General features: G+C 38.4%; 1 protein-coding gene across 1 annotated transcript; it reads right to left on the bottom strand.

Moving 5' to 3' along the window:
• Positions 1–508: 508 nt before the first annotated feature.
• On the bottom strand, positions 509–18,915 carry shisal1b (shisa like 1b). Its single transcript, XM_020934809.2, has 3 exons — positions 18,825–18,915; positions 8,739–8,952; positions 509–815 (listed from the first exon to the last, which is right to left on the bottom strand). The coding sequence occupies exons 1-3, from the start codon at positions 18,889–18,891 to the stop codon at positions 509–511; spliced, it is 588 nt and encodes a 195-aa protein (XP_020790468.1). The 5' UTR covers positions 18,892–18,915.
• Between the last annotated feature and the right edge of the window lie 1,661 nt (positions 18,916–20,576).

Below are 20,576 nucleotides of genomic sequence, written 5' to 3'. Positions count from 1 at the left end.
TGCAGAGAGGTTTGTGGTGCTGTTTTGTAGTAGGAATGGCAATAGCAGAAGCAGATTAGATCAAAGTAGCAGAAATTGTAGCAGTAGTAGTAGTAGTAGTAGGATAGGGGTAGTAGTAGTAGAGGTAGTAATTATAGTAGCAGTTGTTGCTCTTGTTGTTGTAGAAATTGTAATAATAGTTGTGGTAACAGTAACAATCATAATTTTAGATTGGAGTAATATTTTTAGATAAGTGAAGTAGTGGAAGTAGTAGTAACTATAATACTTGGTTGGAGTAGTATTTTTAATTTACTTATTGTCAAAATGATTTAGCCTAAGTATATATTTAATATGAATGTACCCTATAGCCTCATATTTGTGATCGAAATATGTGTAATGAATTTCATAGTAGTTTTTGTACACATCAGAATACCACTGTACACACTAAGTATTGTCTGGATATATTACAATACAGTGCAGTGAAGTGTATTGTGATTCCAGTATGATTTAGCAGTGTAGTCTGTTGTTCTTACCATGCGGTGGAGGTGTTGTGAGGCAGCAGTGTGGGGCTATGGCTCTCCCCCCTCAAGCTGTGTCTGTGCTGGTAGTGCCCGGGGCCCATGGGCTGCACAGGGGCCGGGGCTTCACTCTCCTCTGGTATGGAGCGATGCCACTGACTACGTGCCTTCTTCAGCCATCGGCCACCCAATCCCCACTTCTCCAGGTACACCCGGCACAGCTCGTAGTTTATGGCCGAGTAGTACAGGAAGTCCAGAGCTAGCAGCACCATGACGAAGAAGCCGTAGATCCACACTCCCACCAGCGCTGTGTAATTACTGTAGAGGAGACAGACAGTTAGCGCACACAAACAGTTAGGGCACAGAGTTAGCACACTGAATTAGCGCGCACAGGCTAATCTGGGAAAACAATGGCCAAATGTGCACACGAGGAGCCATCCGGACACACTTAAGCCCCGCTTCAAACACCAACTGGTACGAGAAAGCCGCCATGTGTCGATGTTTTTTACTGCTGAAAAAGATCAGAGTTTGATTTTCTTTTTTCTTTTTTAATAAGAATAATATTAAGATCAGTCTTTCAAGTTGCTTTTTTGTCGAATTTTATGTCAAATTTCAAAGTGCTATTTGGTAAACTATATAGTTTGCAATTAGATTTTGGATTTATGTTGTAAACTGAACATTCAACTCAAAGTGCTCATTTTAAACACCCAGAAACATCTACATTTGAAAATTGAAATATGAACTACTACAAGATTAACAGTATGTTTGTCCTCACATGGCCATACCTGTTTATGCCTTATCTATTGTCTTGGTTCCTATTTGCATCGGAGACCTCTGGGAATATTTCATAGTAGTTTTTGTGCACATCAGAATACCACTGTACGCTGTAAATATTGACTGTATATATTATAATACAGTCCCCAGCACTGAAGTGTATTGTGATTCTAATAAGATTTAGCAGTGTTCAGTCTGTTGTTTCTGCCATGCGCTGAAGGTGTTGTGAGGCAGTACTCTTGAACTTATGCCTTATCTCTTGTCTTGTCTTGGTTAGTACTTGGACAGAAGACCTCTGGGAATACCAAATGTCACAGTGGGGGAGCAATGGCTCAGTGCAAACTGTCATTGTGTCCTTAGGTAAGGCACTTAACCCACATTGCCTAGTAAGAATGTAGTGTATGCATTATTGGTGGTACACATATCCACCCTTGCTTCCGTCAGTCTACCCCAGGGCAGCTGTGGCTATAATAGCAATTTAACACCACTGAGTATGGAGAGAATGAATAATGTACTAAAGCATTCAAAACACACTATATAAATCACATGCATTTTTGTACAGGTGTAAAAAGGCAGTTTTAACATAATAAGACCCCACTGAGATATTTTATTGTTTGCAGAGGCAGTGACACAGCAAATGATTGCAGCCGTTGCTAATTCTTGTCTTCTGATTTTAATTCTGACTGAAATGATTTTGCATTGGAAGGAACATGACTCTGATTAATATACATGCAAAATCATTAAACATTAAACATATGCCCACTTCCTTGAAACTAAAACACTCCAAACTATACACAGACTATACATACATATACTAGCTGAGTTACAGTGTTATAGTATGAATAATAGTTGAAGAACAGTGATAAATCCATCATTTGTCCACCAAGTTTTCCCCTGCTGTGCCTTCTTTGGCTAAAAGAGCAGAGACCTTTACCAAAATCTCCCTTGACAAATTCATGTTAAAATAAATATTTAAACAAAACCATCTGTTCACTTTGCTGCACTTACATGGTTGGAGTTAATTTGGACAAAGATTTTTAATCCCTCTTGCCTTTGAAAATCTGTGCTCCTCCTTGTTTAAAGTCTTAAAACATTTTGTCATGTTTTACACAGTTTAAGACACCCACAGTACAACTTTACTTTAGTCAAACTACAAATTCCAGGAAGTTCAAACTGCTTTATTAGACAGCCAGCTAAAATAAGGTACCATCCGTGTTTATATAGAGTAGACTGGGGACATTTAGAGACTGCACAGATGGCTCAGAGCTGCCTAGGAGTACTCTGCTAAATGCACTTACAGACAATTACATAACGCACATTATTTTTAATTCATTCAATGTCGTCAATACATTTAAGTGGTATAATCAAAGCTGTGAGGTTTATATAATTATAGAGCCATTAAATATGCACTTTAGCAGTTTATTTACACATTATCAGATTTCCTGGTAGACACTTGAGTTCATTTGACAATTTTCACTTTCAGGTTTCATTGTTGTAGACATAATGTTAAAAACTTTTACTATTTTAAGCTGCTCTGAATACAAATCCACAAAATGAAATGTGTGCACTGCAAACTGGTAATCGAACATAAATAAAAATTCCTTGAGTTGAGCAGTAAATCTGGATTTGAGTTTATTTTGACTATAGTCGAGATCAGCGGTTTCAAAGTGGGGTCTTGAGGTGCTGAGATGGAAGTTGTGATGTAATTCTTTTAAAATAAATACAACTGAAAAAGAAAATGTGAAATTCAGTCTAATAGCACAAAAACAAATGATTTTAAAATCACTTTTGCCCCTTGAAATTATTATGGGCATGAATTTCAACTTCCAAGGTCTTTTTTTGATTGATTACATGATTATATTATAAGATTGGCCAACGTAACAAAATACAGCACTTAAAATAAAATATCTGCAATTACAATTAGCATTTTCATGAGGGGAAAATGTTATTCCACTCAAATTATGAAACTCTAGCATTAAATAATAAAAGACTCAAAGATAAAAGACTTCTATAACGTAAACAATGGGATGTAATCTTGTTTGTCATTTCACTCTATGGCCTTTGGTAATTTTCAAGCCTAAGGTCTCATCTCGGTGTGTCTCTTCTCTGTCTCTGAAAGTGAAATAGCAGCCCCCGCTTTAGGCAGAGTGAACCAGGCCAGCACTGATGCATGCTGGGAGGGCATCACTACAAAGAGCATACTTAGGTCGCCCCTGTCATACTGGGGACCCTGCAGCTTATGAGGCTCACTGACCTGCTTATCTTGTCAAGACCATTACAACACAAACCTCTGACAAATAGATACATAAATTATCATATATAGCCTCTAACAAAATGTGAATATTCATTGTACAACTCTGAATTATGGAATAGGGGTGTCATGATTATTTGATTGGCTACATACACAGGGAAAGCGCACTAAACAACCAAATTCAAACTATCTTTGCCCTAAAATTCGTCAGACCAGTCTTCATGCAGGGACTGTGAGGTGTTCAGGGGTGTCTAGTAATTTAACATTGGCACTAACACTTATATAATTGCTAAAATAACTATCATACATAGTCTATCACCACACATTTGGTAGAAATAGATAAGGAACATTTCATTTACGTTGAGCATTTGATTTTCAGACATACTACAAACTGCATTACTCACAAGTTATTTGCTCTTCACCCCACAGTAAGTACAATGGAGTTTACTTTCACTTTAACGTAGCTGAGCAAAACAAAACAACATGTGCATGTCTGCGGTGGAGGGACTATAGTTTAAAATCAATGAGTAGGTGTCTAAGCACACATCTAATATGTGTCTGGCTGTTTCTTACCCCATGCACTTGAACGCCTCTTCGAGTGTACCCTTAATGTAGTGTCTGTGTGGTAACTTACCATAAATTCAAAAATATGTGGTGACTTACCACAAAAAACTTGACTATTCCCTATTATGTTTTGCAAACTACAGTAACTAATGAGGAAGATAATTTCTGCTAAATTTTACTGGAATTTTTTGCTGTAACTTTGTGAGAAATTACTACAAAGGCTAAAAGTGATCCTGATTATTCAGGCCACATTAAATCATAAGAAAATCATGACAATTTCAGAAGGAAAAATATGTAATTTCAGTTCAAACTTGGAAAAAGTTAACTAAACTAACTGACTATTACTGTCATATTAACCCTACTTCATTAATAAAGTTTGCTTTGCTTTGAATGAAAAAACAAAAACAACCAATACTTCACTGTTGTTTGATCATGGTGTGAATTGTAGACACAATATAGTTAAAAAAATATGTGATGTTGTGACATTCTTAATTAGGAAGTATTTTTTTTGTTGTTGTTGTTAAATTATTGTTGTTAGCTGGTTCACCGTTGTAAATCGCTTTATGTGAGCGTTAGTCTTTTGCAGATGTGTATGTGGATGACAGGGTTTCAATATTGTAAATACAAATCAAGCAGATGTATTTGTAAAGCAGTACATACAGTGATGATATGAGATGTGACACCTGCCTCAGAGAAGAACCATGTGGACTCACCCACTCACAACAACTGCTACTGCTTCAGCATCTGCTCCTCTCTCTCTTTCTCTCTGATTCTCTCTCTATGTGTCTCTTTATCTCTCTGTAACGTTCTTACTCTTTCTCTATTCCTGTTTAGTTACTGTGCAATATGGTGTGTATCTGTGAACGTAGTCTTTTGTCACTTTTCATTCTCTTTCTCTGTCCCTCCATCTTTATGTCCTCCCTCTCTCTTATTGTCTTTCTCTATCACCTGTGCTCTCTCCCTCTCTGATTCCTTCTCTTTCTCTCTCAATTGTTTTCTCTCTCTTCTCTCTGTCTGTCTGTCCCTCCATCCATCCTTTCACACTCTCTTGCCTGTCCTCCCTCTCTCTTTCCTTTCACCCTTCCTCTCTCAATTGTTCTGCTGCTCTCTCTCACTCTTTTCAACCTCTCCTCCCTACCCCTACTCTCTCTCTCTCTCTCTCTGCTCTCTCTCTCTTTTTCTCTCTCTTACTACTACTCCCTCTTTCGTCTGTATCCCTCTTGCTCTCTCTCACTGTTTTTCAACCTCTCCTCCCTACCCCTTCTCCTCTTGCCTCTTCACTCCTCCTCTCTCTCTGTCCTTCTCTGTTTGTCTCTCTCTGTACTTCTCTCTCTCCCATTTGCTTTTCCTCTGCTCTATCCTTCTCTATATCTCCATCTCCTCTCTCTTCATTCTTCTCCAGTTCTTTCTCCCTCTTTGTCCCACTCCTCCCACTCTCCCTCTCTCCTTGTACGTGGAGGTGTGGTGTAGATCCATGTCAGTTGGGCCTTGCAGCTAAAGACAACAAGCTGTGTCAATGAGTCTGACAGAACACAGATCCGCCACTGACACCACAGACCCAGAGCCAAGAGCCGTACATCTGAGGAGGCATCTCGCAAAAGCTCCACCAGTGTTTTATTAAAGGTGACGACAACTACAGTTAAAGGGCTCATATTATGCTATATTATGTTATGATCAATGTTATAATGTTGTTTCCGCATCAAAAGCATACCCAAGGTTGTGTTTTGTTTTATTCTCACATGTTTAAAGGGACAGTCTGGAACTTTGGACATAGGACCTTATTTCCTAGTTAGTCAGAGTGCTGGAGACGTGTGGAGATTACATCCAGCAGCAGCGAGTTATACTTCCTGATAGAAAGCTGTGCAGAGGCGGACTGATATCACCTATCTTACCGGCAAAGTAAAATTCCGCTGCTGCTGAGAAAATAGTTCATCTGACGATTCATGCAATGCAAGGTTAGTGCAACATTATTCTATCAACACAGACATTCACATCGACAGTCTGGTGTAATAATAGATTTGCTTTGGGTGTTTTGTGGAGAGGGTAAGACTGTTTTTGGCAGCAGGCTAACTATGGCCATTGACATGCACTAGCCTAGCACCAGTGACCTCTGCAAATACAAGGACTGGATGGAATATTTTAAAAAGTGTCTCCACATGTCTCCAACACTCTGGCTCACTAGGAATTGAGGTCCTCTGTCCAAAATTCTGAAATGTCCCTTTAACACAAAAACTCTGGATATTTAAGCTGAATTCTTCTTTGAAACGGACAACACCCTGTTCCACCTTCTGATGTCATGTCGTAAAACAGAGAAGTGCTCTTCATACACTTTCACTAATTTGGATGACTTCAGCCCTGGACTTGCCAGTCTCTACTGAACAAAGATTAGGTAACAACTTTATAACATGGCTTAAAGCTCACAAGAGTCAATTTTGTACAAAATATAGGACCTCAATTTTATCTATAACGTACACAGATCAGTATTTAGCATTTTTCACTGTAAACCTCAAAATTGAGCTAAAACAGCTTCATAAAGAAACTGATTCTCTGACTATATTCAAAACATCAAAACTGATAGGATCTTCAGAGTCATTTATTTGACAGTAACAGTTCATTTACTGTATATGCAGCTGATTTTCATTCACTTGTTTTTATTATTGAAAAATTGCTAAATGACCATTTTTGAACCCTGCAGGTATGACCCAGATCTTGAATTTTTGAGAAATAAAAAGTAAGTACAGGGAAGTGTGGATGGGAGGAAAGTGAAAACGGATATTTTCTGGAAACTCAAACCTCAAATGTAGGACAACATCGGATTATTAAAACGTGCATGAATCGAGGTAATTATGAGGGAGCTCTATCAAAACATGGTTAAAAGCTCAAAAAAGTTAATTTCACATGATATGTCCCTTTTAATTGCAACTGTAACTACCAAGGAGCTGTTGTTTTAGTCAGAAATTGTCCTCTGTTTAGCATATAGATTTATGTCATTAGTTGCCTTTGCCTAGCCTATGCACGGTCCAGAATGATGAAAAATTAGGATAGTTTCCATAGCCACAATTGAACAATTTAAAACAACAAACAAACAAAAACAATGTTATAACTTTTGAATGGGAAAATGCCTTAAAAATGTTGCATATAACAGGACACTAAAACACCAGGAATATACTAAATATGTTATATATTGTGCCGTTTAATTTTAGTATTTAGGATTGTTACAGCAAACCAAATAAAATGGGGATATTGTGGATAGTTCCAGTTTTTACAAAAATAAGTTAGAAAAGTAGTTGGCAAACTTTGTGAAGCCAGAAACTATTACCATATTTGGAAGGTCACATTCTCATAATTAGCTGTACCGTTATGCAAGAAACTATTTCTGACAAGTTTTACACTATTCATGAACAACAACCTGAAAAATAAAAATGACCCAAATAGCTACCCCAAAAAGATCCTATTATGGTAATGAGTTTAAGTTTAATTCCTATAAACTTGCCTTGCCATGATTTTTATAGTAACTAAATGGCTTCAGCTTTGTACAGTTTATGAATGATTTGTAAATTAACCTCCCCAGTTTCCTATTGTATGAAATTAATTGTAAAATTGAATGGCAATGGAACACAAATAAAGGGTAACATTTTTGGAGGCAGGCATTTCATTCTCATGTCTCCATGATGATGGTGAGTTAAAACCACTTTGGAACTTTTGAGACAGATCAACACCTCAAAGGAGACAAGCAAGTGATGTGTCTGCAATCAGTCCAAGTTACGAGTCAGGTCTGCAGTGAGGTGAGAGCACTATTTTTGAGCAATAAAAACAGCTGTAATGTCAGTCACGCTTTTTAAAAAATTTTGTTATTTGATAGAAATGTGACAGCACTTCTCCTACAATTGGGCGCTCGAAACCTTTGCCATTTTTATTTGACATGATTATTTCAGTAGTTGACTAATCAGTGTTGACTATAATTATTTGTACAGTTTTTAACCAACTGAATGGTGAATGAATGCTGCTAGTTAGAGAATATTTATTGATGACAAATTTCTTTTCTTTTTTAATGCTACAGTGCTTGTTAAAAGATGGTTACATTTTTATACAGTGCTCCTCCACCTTCAAGGCGCTCAAAGCTCTTTACATTAAGGAACCGCTCACCCATCACACAAGGGGGGTTAAGTGTCTTGCTCTAGGACACAACAGCATTTATCTGTTGGACCTGGAATCGCACTGCCAACCTGTGGGTCAGTGGATTGCTCTTCCAATGATGTTTAGGTCGAGCGCACGATTCAAACCAACAACCTTTGGATCAGTGGACCAACGCTCTACCAACTGAGCTGTTGTCGCCCAGATGATCTTTTGTCATGTGTTTTGGAGCGTGCAGTCCAGATAATGACTAATGATTATTCGATTAATCCTTCCAGCTTTATTTAACATCAAGGAAGCATTCACGCAATCACACAAACATTTATGCAATGCTCTTAGAAATCTGTGGCACGGTGTCTTGCCGCAGGACACAACAACAGCATGGGACTGAACCACCAACCCTTTAGCTTTATGATTGTTCACTATACCTCTTGAGCTTACTCCCGCCCACAGGCTTACTTAACTTTTGCCCTTTACAGAGGAGGCGTACTGCAGTGAAATGTAAGCGGATCACTCACTTGTGTGCGTATCCGTCGGAGGAGTTGGTGAGGTTGACCTGCATGATCACCTGGAACTCTGTCTCATTGCAGCAGTACTTGAAGGGCGTGTTGTTGTGATGGCAACAGTACATGTACGCCTTGTTGTCCGAAAGCCGCGGGCAGTGGAAGCCGAAGTGATAGCGCCCCTTGTGGTCAGAGTAGGGTTCACACACTCGGAAATGTGCTGATAAAGCTGCAATAGAGAAATAGAGAATAGATTTAGGAGATCAGGTACAGACACTGGGATAAACTGCATCCTAATCAGAGTTAAAGGTGCACTATGTAACGTTTTGATTGGGGGTTCGTTACCTGCTTCTGTGGATATGTCATTACTCTGCCTGGACCGTTCTACAGTATGACAGTTCTACTTTACATTTATTAAATTATAGGTAGTTTCATAGCTCAAAAATCAATAAAACAGGGATTGTGTCTGTGAGCAGGTTTGTCTCTCCACATATCTGACCTGTAACTTGGACTGCTTCGGTCTCGATGAAGATAGAAATGTTTAATACCAAAGCAAAAACATCTCCATGAAGAAAATCATGACAGACCCTTCACCAGAAAAGTGACAGAATACACATTTAAGTTCTCTTTCTCTCCAGCATCCAGCATCTTGCCTGATAGAAGATCAGACATAGACATAAACTGCATCCATGTAAGGGCAAAATTTTCTTTCGCTCTATGTTGAACTATGACAGAGAAACAACTGTCTAATAGTCAAAAGCAGTCAGTTCCATATGGTTTTCATCCAGCAACATGCCTATTAGACTATAATGAGTGTCCCAGGCAGTTGCTTCCATATGGTTCACATCCAACAGAATTTGTAATGCATAGCATGTCAAATCTGTCACATTTTTGTCTCAAGTGTTTGATTTTATTATAAGCTGTATGACTGAAAGGGCAGTCTGAACTTGAAGAAATAAAAACTAAGCTTGGTCTGGGGTAAGAACTGAATCAAATCTACAAATTCTAATACTCAACATCGTAAGTGCCATTTTGCGGACTGTTCAAATAGCTCCACGGAGTTGTTATTGCTTTGTTTTAAATGGTCTGAAATGTCACAATATGGCATTAAACCTTTCTATCATCATGTTGATCAAACCAGGCCAAGTTACTGGTCAGATTTGTGGAGAGGAGACTGCGCTCACAGTCAGGATGCTTGTTTTTCTAGGTATTTTTGAGCAATAAAATCACCTGTAATTCAATAAATGTAAGACAGTCAGTCAGTTTAATGTAATATTGTCGAACATTCAAAGCATAACAATGACACATCCATAGAAATAAGAAGGTGACGGACTTTGAAAAGGTACATAGAGCACCTTTAAAAATGTTAATTACTATGTCAGTGTTCCTCATTTTTAATAACTCTACAACCCATGAATACTGAAACCAGGACTGTTGATATAAACAAGAAAATTGCTTTACATATGGTATGGAAAAGCATGGTTTTACTTCAAAAGTCTTTAAAGGATTGAGAAAGCTGCTAGACAAAGCTTTCACTTGCATATTTGAGTAGAAAATGGTTCTTTTTAACCCAAAGGTATCACACTACGAAAATGCTTCTCTGTGCAGCTCTTTGTAGTCTGTGGAGAGAGTTTTTCAAACAGAATCCGTGTTGTTTTAATGTAGAGGAAGGATATAGAAGAAACTGCATATGAGGCCATCACAGGAGACAGAGTCCAGACACAGGACTGCACTGTCACCTCAATGACAAGAGAATAAAACAGCAATGCACTGGGAATAATAAGGCTAGAAAATGCAGTCTAAGAAAGGAGGTATATTGTATATCATATCAGAAATAAGTTGCTTTAAAGGCAAGGTATGCAGATTTTGTATTTAGATTTTCATAACATGATCTATTGTATCCGCAGATATGAGGTAGATATGTTTGTTACTGATTGCAAAGTTTTAATGTAATAAAAAATGTTAATAAAAAAGGGGTCTAGTTGTTTATGTTTGCATGTTCATGTTTTGGTTCTAAATATGATTGTATAATCGGAATGAGCCTCATATGAGTCTCAAACTGGAGTTGTCAGTTCCAGTGATAAAGGAAATGAATGTAGCCTGTGCTCTTACATTTTTAAAAGATACTACAATACCAATTGAAGCTGGGTTGCCAGTGCCTAAACCTGCAGATAGAGGACACATACATGTTATCTGGATCTGCACTATATGATATGAAAACAAATGATTAAATATAAAATTATTTATATTGGTGACAACTGTGGCACATGCTTTCATGGTAATGAGGTGTGCCACATTTGTGTATCTGGTGAAGATCTGGACCATATGCTGAGAGAAGGAACTGACACTAATGAAGGCACTGGGGTGAAGACAGTGGTCACTAGTGGGGAAACATGGGGTAATACTTTATTTTATCACTACCAATATATTATATATACAGCACAAATATTAACATAAACACAAACAATCATGAAGGTGACGTTAACAATCCACCATTAAACTCAAAAAGAAGAACGAGTGTAGTGTGTCTGAAAGCAGAGTGCTGTACAGGGGGATGAAGGCACCTCCAAGAAGACTTCACAGCGGGTATAGTGTGAGAGGTTAGGAAGAGGGAGGAAGGACTAGTTTGAGAAAGGCCACAGAGTCTTTTTTAACTTTTAACCAAGAGGATTTCAGCATTGAAACTGGCAACTCAAATGTGAGACTTGTGAGGCTTATTTTGCTTTCTGATTGTTGATCAACATCTTGAGAACCAAAACACCAACTTACATAAACAGCATGGTCATCATGCCCAGTGTTTTTGTAATTAAGAATAAATGAGCATTACAACCGGGATCAGTAAAAGCTGTATTTGATTTTGAACATATATCTATGAACATAGCTAGGTCATGTTGATATTTAAAATCAAAATCTTACATAATATACTTCTTTTAAATCTCTGATCTGAATGCTCACTACCTAAACCCCAGCGCCTGCAGCCAATCGTGAACCAGTGCTAGTGTAGCCTCTGCAGCTCAGTGAGTCACTTCTGGAGGTTTTGAGCTTTCACATGAGGCACAGCCTGTCAGTATACAAAAACAATTATATGCAACCAGCCAAAACTTTCTAAAGGCTGTGTGCAGTTTCAAAAAGGGAAAGGATATATTTTGTTTGGCTCAGCCTCACGTAGCAGCTGGGACTCTGTGTGACAATAATAAATTACCAGAGTGCCTAAAATTAATCACAGATAATGACCGGGCCAAACCACCCAAGCCATTTTCTATATTCTATTCAATATTAAATCTGTGATACTTGATTTTTAATATTTTTAAGTAGGCTTTGAACTCCTTCGTTTGTACAATCCAACATCAAGATGCTCCAATTTATACCCGTATACTTTACAGTACCCAGTGTTCTGTTCTTGATTTATGTCCTTTTATCATTTCACCAAAACAAGATGTGAGAGATTTGCCTGGACGAATCCAGACTCATCGCTGTACAGCGGATATGGAGCTGTATAACAAATACAGAGAAATATCCTTCTGGATTTCCAGGCAAGTGAGAGATACACCAGAAAAGATTTTAACTTGGGTGAGTTATCCAATTCCAGTCAGCCTTAAGGAAATTATATTCACACTTAAAGGTACACTATGTAACTTTTTCATTGGGGGACCATCACCTGCTTTTCTCTATAGATATATCATTGCTCTGCTTGGAATGCTTCCACAGTATAACAATAAACAGCTCTACCTTACATTTATTCAATTACAGGTGGTTTTATAGCTCAAAATAACTAGAAAAACAGACATTCTGGCAGTGAGGGGGTTGCCTCTCCACAGATCTGCCCTGTAACTTGGTCTGGTTTGATCTGCATGAAGATAGAAAGGTTTCAGATGAATCAATAACAGTTCCATGGAGAAAAGCCTTTGACAGGACCCTCCACCAGAAAAGTTACACAATGCATCTTTAACAAGTACTAAAGCGCTTCAACATTTTACTTATTATTTGGCTTATTTGGTTTATCATCCTCAGTCAGTACTTTAATGAAACCTTGCCTCTTCAAATGAACTTCACTTCTCTGACTGTCTTTCTTCTTTCCGCTTTGTCTTTATCTCGCTTCTCTTCTCATCTGCGTCTGACAGTTAAGTGTTTGGGCTGAGATTCATTTCAAAGTCCACTTGTGATGTCGCCCAATGATAGATCCATCCAAGTCTCTCACCACTGGGACATCAGCATGAGGAGAGACACCGCTCTCTCAGCTTATAATGAGCAGCCACTGTCGGCCATTTTCCTCCTGACAAGTGTAATATTTCCAGTCCAGGTTAGGCCAGAGAGCAGTCAACCCGGACAGTGGGGGATTAGAACAGAGGAGAAAGGAAAACTACCTATTTGACCTCCACAAATGAATATGACAGAATTTGACGCCTCATTTTGTTGATGAATTATTAAGACTTTGTTCGTGTAAAGGTCAGTTTCTGTTCAATATGTACAAGATGATTAAAATGTACAGTATAGGCAGTGGTGGGCGAGTACTGAAAATGTGTACTCAAGTATAAGTTACGTGATTAAAATGTACTCAATAATAAGTGCTACGGCCAAGTTTGTACTGGGGTATTATGTTTTTTGGGACTTTCTACCATGTTATTATGTTCCCTCATACAAAACATGTCTTTTAGATGTCATTCATGCACGTTTGAGTAATTATGTGATCTGTCCCGGGCCCTATTCGAACCACCCTCTCCAGAACTATACAAAAACAGGATACAAATTGTACACAACAGCTTGACAAACCTGATGCAATGTGCAGTAGTAACATGATAATACTCTGAATTAGGAGTGTCTCAGAGTGTCAAAAACTATATGCTGTTTTTGACAAATATACCATTTTCAAAACAATAAAAGGTATCATGGTATCACCTGTTGTGTTAGCAGTTAATACCCCACTGAAGTAGATTAAAGATAAGTACAAATGAAGTACTATATACTTGTTACAGTTTTATTTGCCTTTTTGATCAGTCTTTTATGCAAAACTTGATTAATTAAACAGTTTAAAGCTATTTAAAGTTGTTTTACCCACCCAATTTGCATATTCTCTGAAGCCTGGCCTATGGGAGCAGGTGATGCAGTTAAGTACAGCAGAGACAACCCTGCCAAATGGGATTTTTGCTATTATCAGTAACTCTGAACTCTTAGCAAGTATTAAAGCAATGAGTTTCCACCTCTGATAGGAAATACTCATTCCAAACACACATTTATAAATAACAGTAATTAAATGTGCTTATGCATAATTTATATCGCTAATTATAACATTATGGAGGCATGGCCCTTTGATCCGGGTGCTAAACTATAACCACAAAGTTATGCCTTTTGTTGGAACATTGCATCAAGATGATACAAACTAATGCAGTAACCACAAGAGGACTGTAGTGACCTCTGACAGGGATCAGAGGGAAACATTACATAATAGTTCAACATAGAGTTACATAACACTGGTACTATTATAGATGCTACTAATGTCATCACTATAATGAGGGAGTTAATATTTTTTCCATGTATTTGAGCAAAATTGGTCTTGCCTAAGTACCGATGTATTAAAAGCAGTTCTTGATGTCAGAGTAAGTCTGCAGTGTACTGTTTATTTATAAAACATTTTCTTGTTGGATAATCAGGAAATGTGTGGTTAGCATGCTAGTTGTTTTTTTGCTTTACCATGATGGCAAAACTCCACCCTGGTCCCTGAAAATTGTGAAAAGTGACTCATGGTGGTTAAAAATTAAGATGAATGATGCATGATGATGATCAAAATGCATGAGGTAAGTGACCACTTTGGACCACTGGGAATTGTTTGAAATGAACTAGAGAGTAAAGTATAAGTACAGTGAAATATAAGTACAAGACCTTTAAATCACTACACCACTGGTGAGCACTTGAGATCATAATGTTTACCCATCAAAAATCTTTATGCAACATTTTCTACTCTTCCTACTCTTTCGGTAGGAGGTGGACTGTGTGTTGAGAAGGCAGGTGCAAAGTAACAAAATAAAGATACTGTACTTGTCTTTTTACTTTTAGGTTTATAGAAAAACAGCTTCAGTCTCTTCTTTTGACTCTTTGGTGATTTTCAAAATATGTTTGAATCTATAGTGTGCTGTGGCTGATGGGTAGGCAAGGCAGACTAGAAGTGAACTTTGCTTGAAAATTATTTATAAAGCCGCTTCTTTTAAGTAGATTCTAAATATTTTACTACATTTTTATTTTGACTTCAAGTTTTGCTTGAGTATTTTATCTCCTCTTTCCTTCCTTAAAGTGAAATAGGCTATGGAGATCAAGTACTCATTTCAGAACTTGGGGAAGGGCATCCGATATGAAAAAAAGTTAAAAAAAAATAAATAAATAAAAATGCTTGTCCTCTGCTGAACTAAATTGAATCCAAAACATGTCTGCCATATGCACCAATTCTGATTTAAACTCCATCATCTCAGAGAATCCTTGCATTTGAATATAAAACCATTTTTGCAGTATCCATCTACAGTCCCTGACAAAAGTCTTGTCACTTATCCATTTTGTAGAAACAAAAGCTTATAACTTGACTTTAAATTAATCGATTGGTTTTAGAAATGTCTCATATGAAAGCTAAAACCCTCCCAAATTATGCTCAATATACTAAAAAAAAAATTTGCTTCACTGAAAAAAGATTGATCATTTAATGAACACAGAAAGGTCAGATTTTGGCAAGACAAAAGTCTTGTCGCCTTGTCATATGATGCACCCAATCCTAGATTACAGCCTCATCTGTGATCAGTTACTGATCAGTCAGTTAGTGGGTGTGTATAAAAAGAACCCCAGCACACCAGACCTTCACATCAACTGCAACTTGACCTCTGACAACATGTCTAAGGCTACGTTCAGACTGCAGGGCTTAATGCTCAATTCCGATTTTTTTGTGAAATCCGATGTTTTTGCGAGGTTGTTCACATTTCCAATTAAATGCGACTTGTCTGTGACTTCAGTGTGAACGGTAAACGGCCCGAAAGTGTCCCGCATGCGCACTGGAGGACACGATGACGTCAACCCCATGCGTCAACGCAGCGAGCGTGCTCTGTGTTTACGGAAGTTGTCCAAATATGGTCGCGAGCATTGAGCACCTGGCGATTTTACAGTTCCGGTTTCCGCCTGCTTCAGCGCAGAATTGTGACGTTTGTCACTTGTTAATGACGTGTAGGTCGGATGGATGCGCTTTGGCCGTTCAGACTGAAGTCGCATGTGAAAAGATCGGATATGTATCAGATTCAGGACCACATATCCAAGTGGTCTGGGTCGCATTTGAAAAATTCGGATCTGTGCCGTTCAGACTGTCATTAAAAGATCGGATACAGGTCACATAGAAGCCAAAAAATCGGATTTGGGTCACTTCAGGCTGCAGTCTGAATGCAGCCTAAGATCCACCCTGAGACCAAAGCATTAATTATCAAGAGGCTGAAGACCAGATCCACTGCTGAGGTGGCTGACACCTTCAATGTGTCGCAGCGTCAAGTACAAAGAATAAGAAAAAGATCTGAAATGACTGGAGATGTTTTTGACAAGCCCAGGTCCGGCAGACCCCGCAAGACAACTGCTCGGGAGGACCGTTTGTTGATTCAAAAATCCACGGCCAGCCCCTTTTCCACTGCAGCAGACTCCACCAGGCCTGGTCACCTCAAGTCCCTGTGTCAACCTGAACAGTTTGTAGAATTCTGTCTCGAAATGGCCTCCATGGTCGAATCAGTGCACAGAAACCAGCACTAAACAAAAGGCAATTAAAAAACTGTGTGGCATTTGCCAAGGCCCACAGCCTGCTAAAAGGATGGACACTGGAAAAAGTGGCAGAAGGTGGATTTCTCAGATGAATCCTCAGTTGAATTACATCACAGCTGCCACAAATATTGCAGGAGACCTACTGGAGCCTACATGGATCCAAGATTCACCCAGAAAACTGTTAAGTTTGGTGGTGGAAAAATCATGGCCTGGGGTTACATCCAGTATGGGGGTGTGTGAGACATTTGCAGGGTGGAAGGCAATATCAATAGCCTAAAATATCAAGAAGTATTAGCTCCTCTTACATTCCCAACCATAAAAGGGGTCAAATTTTGCAGCAGGATGGTGCTCCATCGCATACTTCTATCTCTACATCAAAGTTTCTCAAGGTGAAGAAGATCAAGGTGCTCCAGGACTGGCCAGCCCAGTCACCAGACATGAACATCATTGAGCATGTCTGGGGTAGAATGAAAGAGGAAGCATGGAAGGCAAAACCAAAGAATCTTGATGAACTCTGGGAGGCATGTAAGACGCTTTCTTTGCTATTCCTGATGACTTCATCAACAAATTGTATGAATCATTGTCGAACTGCATGGATGCAGTCCTTCAAGCTCATGGAAGTCATACAAGATATTAAATATGGATCTCACAGCACCACTACTTAATTCACTGACGTTATGCAACATAGTTTTGTATTTGAAGTAAATTATTTGTTCAATTTTCTGTAGGCGACAAAACTTTTGTCTTGCCAAAATCTGACCTTTCTGTGTTCATTAAATGATCAATCTTTTTTCAGTGAAGCAAATTTATTTTAGTTTATTGAGCATAATTTGGGAGGGTTTTAGCTTTCATATGAGACATTTCTAAAACCAATCGATTAATTTAAAGTCAAGTTATAAGCTTTTGTTTCTACAAAATGGATAAGCAACAAGACTTTTGTCAGGGACTGTATACTTATGGAGTGGTTGTCAACCTTCATAAAGTTTCAGAACTCCTTTATACACACCCCTTTGTCATAACCTCTTGAAAACATCTTGTCCTTGGTGTATTCATCGCACTTACACAATAGTGCCCCTGCAGTCTCTGTCATTCGGCCCGTTGGGAGCCAGTTCTTCTTTATCCTATACAACCTCATTTTGTGTTGTCTCCCTGGGGTGCTGAGCTTATCTTTCCAAATACTCTCTTTTGGCAATAACTCTGCTTGTATCCCCTGAGAAAGAGCCTTGGTCTTGTTCATGCTGTCAGATTTGATCTATCTGCGATCTGTACTGCGCAGTCTTCTGGGCTTTAAAGTACTATATAGTCCACTGCAGTATTGACTCCCCGTGTGAAGAACTGACCTACATTTAGTGTTACTGTATGCGCTTGTTTGAACTATACGATTAGACCAGAGCTGCTGGATGATGTAGAGTAAGTGAGAGATAAAACTGTTCAAAATTTTAATAGGAGAAATCAAACAGCAATAAAATACAACTGATGAAATGATATACTGAGATTAAACCAGAATCAATCAATTACTAAACTATGTCAGGAAAAGTAAGCCAGGTTACCACAACACAACAATAAGTTCTGACTAAATAAGACAGAACTCAGGGGGAACATAGGATTAAACTAGGACTAAACCTGGATCAAACAAGACTAAACCCAACATTAAACAAGACTAAACCAGGGTCAAACAAGATTAAATCAGGGTCAAATAAAACTAAATCAGGATCAAACAAAAGTAAACCAGGATCAAATTAAACCAGGGTCAAACAAGAATAAAGCAGGGTCAAACAAGACAAAACCAAGATCAAACAAGACTAAACCACAGTCAAACAAGATTGAACCAGGCTCAAACAAGACTAAATCAGGATCAAACAAAAGGAAACCAGGATCAAACAAGTGGAAACCAAGGACAAACAAGACTAAACCAAGGTCAAACAAGCCTGAAACTGTGCCAAACAAGACTAAACCCAAAGTCAAACAAGACTAAACCAGGGTCAAACAAGACTAAAATAGGATTAAATAAGACTAAACCAGGATCAAACAAGACTAAAGTAGGGTCAAACAAGACTACACCATGATGAAAAGTTAATACTGCTGCCATAGCAATTAACTATTCAAAACACAACCCATAAGTAGAACAAAACTAGGATCAAACTGGAACTAAACCTATATCTTGTTCTAAACCAAGAATAAACTGTACAAGGTAAAAGTAGGACTATGGCAGAATTACATAAGAAGTAAAACCAGGGTCCAACAGATCCAAACCAGGATCAAACTAGGACTAAGATCAAATCTGACTAATTCACTAAAATAATGAACCTCATTTAGAGCGCCCCCTACCTGCAGTGGAGAGCAGGAGGAATATAACTGTCAGGACATTGAAGGACTGGCGGCTGGTGATAGTCATCTTCTTGTCCTCATGTGTGAAGGAGGGGGGTCCAGGGGCTAGGGGGCGCTGTGGGGTCCTAACTGGACGTGTGCATCTTGTTCTCTCAGTCTCAGTGTGTGTCGAAACTTCCGCTGCAAAGAGAAAATAACAATTTTAAAATTCAATTGCTTTTTACATGGTTCACATAAAAGAGTTTCTTGAAACAAAATGCAAACCAATCTATGAAATTCAGTGTATTATCATAAGAAGACATCAGCAGATCCTATAGCTGGTGGGTGTATTCCAAGTTTCACAGAAGGTTATTCCAGGGAAGAAGACTAAAGGATCAGTTGGGGTAAAGTTTCCTGACTTGCGGCCATGTTAGAACACAGTATAATTTATTTTTTATCTTAAGCCGTTGGCGAATCCAATTTAAATTAATGGCATATTTTGTCTACCATGATGCATTAAAAAAACCTTTCTTATTTTAGTGAACAGGTTTCAGTGTTGTGACTGCAAAAATGCCTTAGGTTTGATTCCAGGGCTGTATTTGTAGATGATAAGTCTAAATACAAATAAAGATGGTTAACAATGCTCAAATGTCCTTTGGTCAAATATATTTAAAGGTGCACTATGTAACTTTTTTGGTGAAATGTTTGACACCTCCTTGTCTCAAGGAGATGCTATTGCTTTGCATGTATATGGTGTTAGACGTGTGTCTTGGTGTGTTTTATTGTCAACTGTATCTTGAAAAATGTTAATTCTTACAGTGAGCGGGGTCAGCTCTCCAAACATCTGACTGAAAACGTGGCCTGGTGGCATTTCCAAGTTGAAGACCATACTGTGGAATGCTATAACATCTCCATGGAGACAAGCAGGTGGTAGACCCTATACCAGAAAAGTACACAGTGCACCTTTAAGAAGAATTATTTGGTCAGGAGTCCTTGATTACCAATGGGTGAACTGATTAAATAAACAATTACTTAATCAATAACGAACATGTAAAAGTGGTATTATCTGTATTTAAAGAACTCCAATATCAGCATTCTACTGGTATTAAATAAATGTGCCTCTTCAGCACAATCTAAAGGTTTTGATCACAAACTGCTGAGAGGCATTTTGATGGTATCATGGGAGTTGTAGTCCCCTACCTGAGCATTGCACAGGGTCTGCTGTGTCAAGCCTCTTCTGTCCCCAAACTAACAGAGATTAATGGTCCCGGGGCAGTGTGCAGAGGTGGCAGCTTTTCACCGTGGCAGTGCTCTGATAGGACATTTAGCAAACTGTCCCATAGGCCATAGTCTAGTTAAGGCGCATGGTAATTGGCTGCAAACTTAAGTATCTCTGGAGTAGTTTTTGCAAAGTTGAACACCTTAAAGTTTAATTGGGCTTTTAAGCTCTTATCTCAAGAAACCACATGTGAAGTCAAGGGGGTTAAGGTTTAGGGGGTCTTAAAACAGAATATCGTAAGAGGTGGTTTGTAGAAGAATGTAGTCCAATTAAGATACTGAAAAGTCTAGAGAACTTCAAATTATACTTCGAGACAAACTATTAAAAGTAATGTAACTTTTTGTTTAGTTTCAAGTTGGTGGTCATGAGTTACCCCAGTATCTGTGAGTCAAAGCCAGTATACATCCTAATCAATGGCATTCACAGTGAGCAGTTTGGATTAATCATTTGAATATTTTGAAATTTCAACTCCAGAAACTCCAGAAACACTTAAC

Source organism: Boleophthalmus pectinirostris, unplaced genomic scaffold (genome assembly GCF_026225935.1).
Source record: "Boleophthalmus pectinirostris isolate CB_2022bp ecotype Guang Dong unplaced genomic scaffold, ASM2622593v1 HiC_scaffold_2, whole genome shotgun sequence".
Lineage (NCBI taxonomy): Eukaryota > Metazoa > Chordata > Actinopteri > Gobiiformes > Gobiidae > Boleophthalmus > Boleophthalmus pectinirostris.
This window is presented reverse-complemented; position numbering and strand designations above follow the sequence as displayed.

What these genes read in the sequence shown, in the direction of transcription:
- shisal1b (XM_020934809.2), bottom strand. Translation starts at nt 18,891, where the DNA reads ATGACTATCACCAGCCGCCAGTCCTTCAATGTCCTGACAGTTATATTC. An exon ending in CCTCCTGCTCTCCACTGCAG is followed by an intron (nt 8,953 to 18,824) that starts GTAGGGGGCGCT and finishes TCTCTATTGCAG; the next exon opens with CTTTATCAGCACATTTCCGA. An exon ending in TCCGACGGATACGCACACAA is followed by an intron (nt 816 to 8,738) that starts GTGAGTGATCCG and finishes TCTCCTCTACAG; the next exon opens with TAATTACACAGCGCTGGTGG.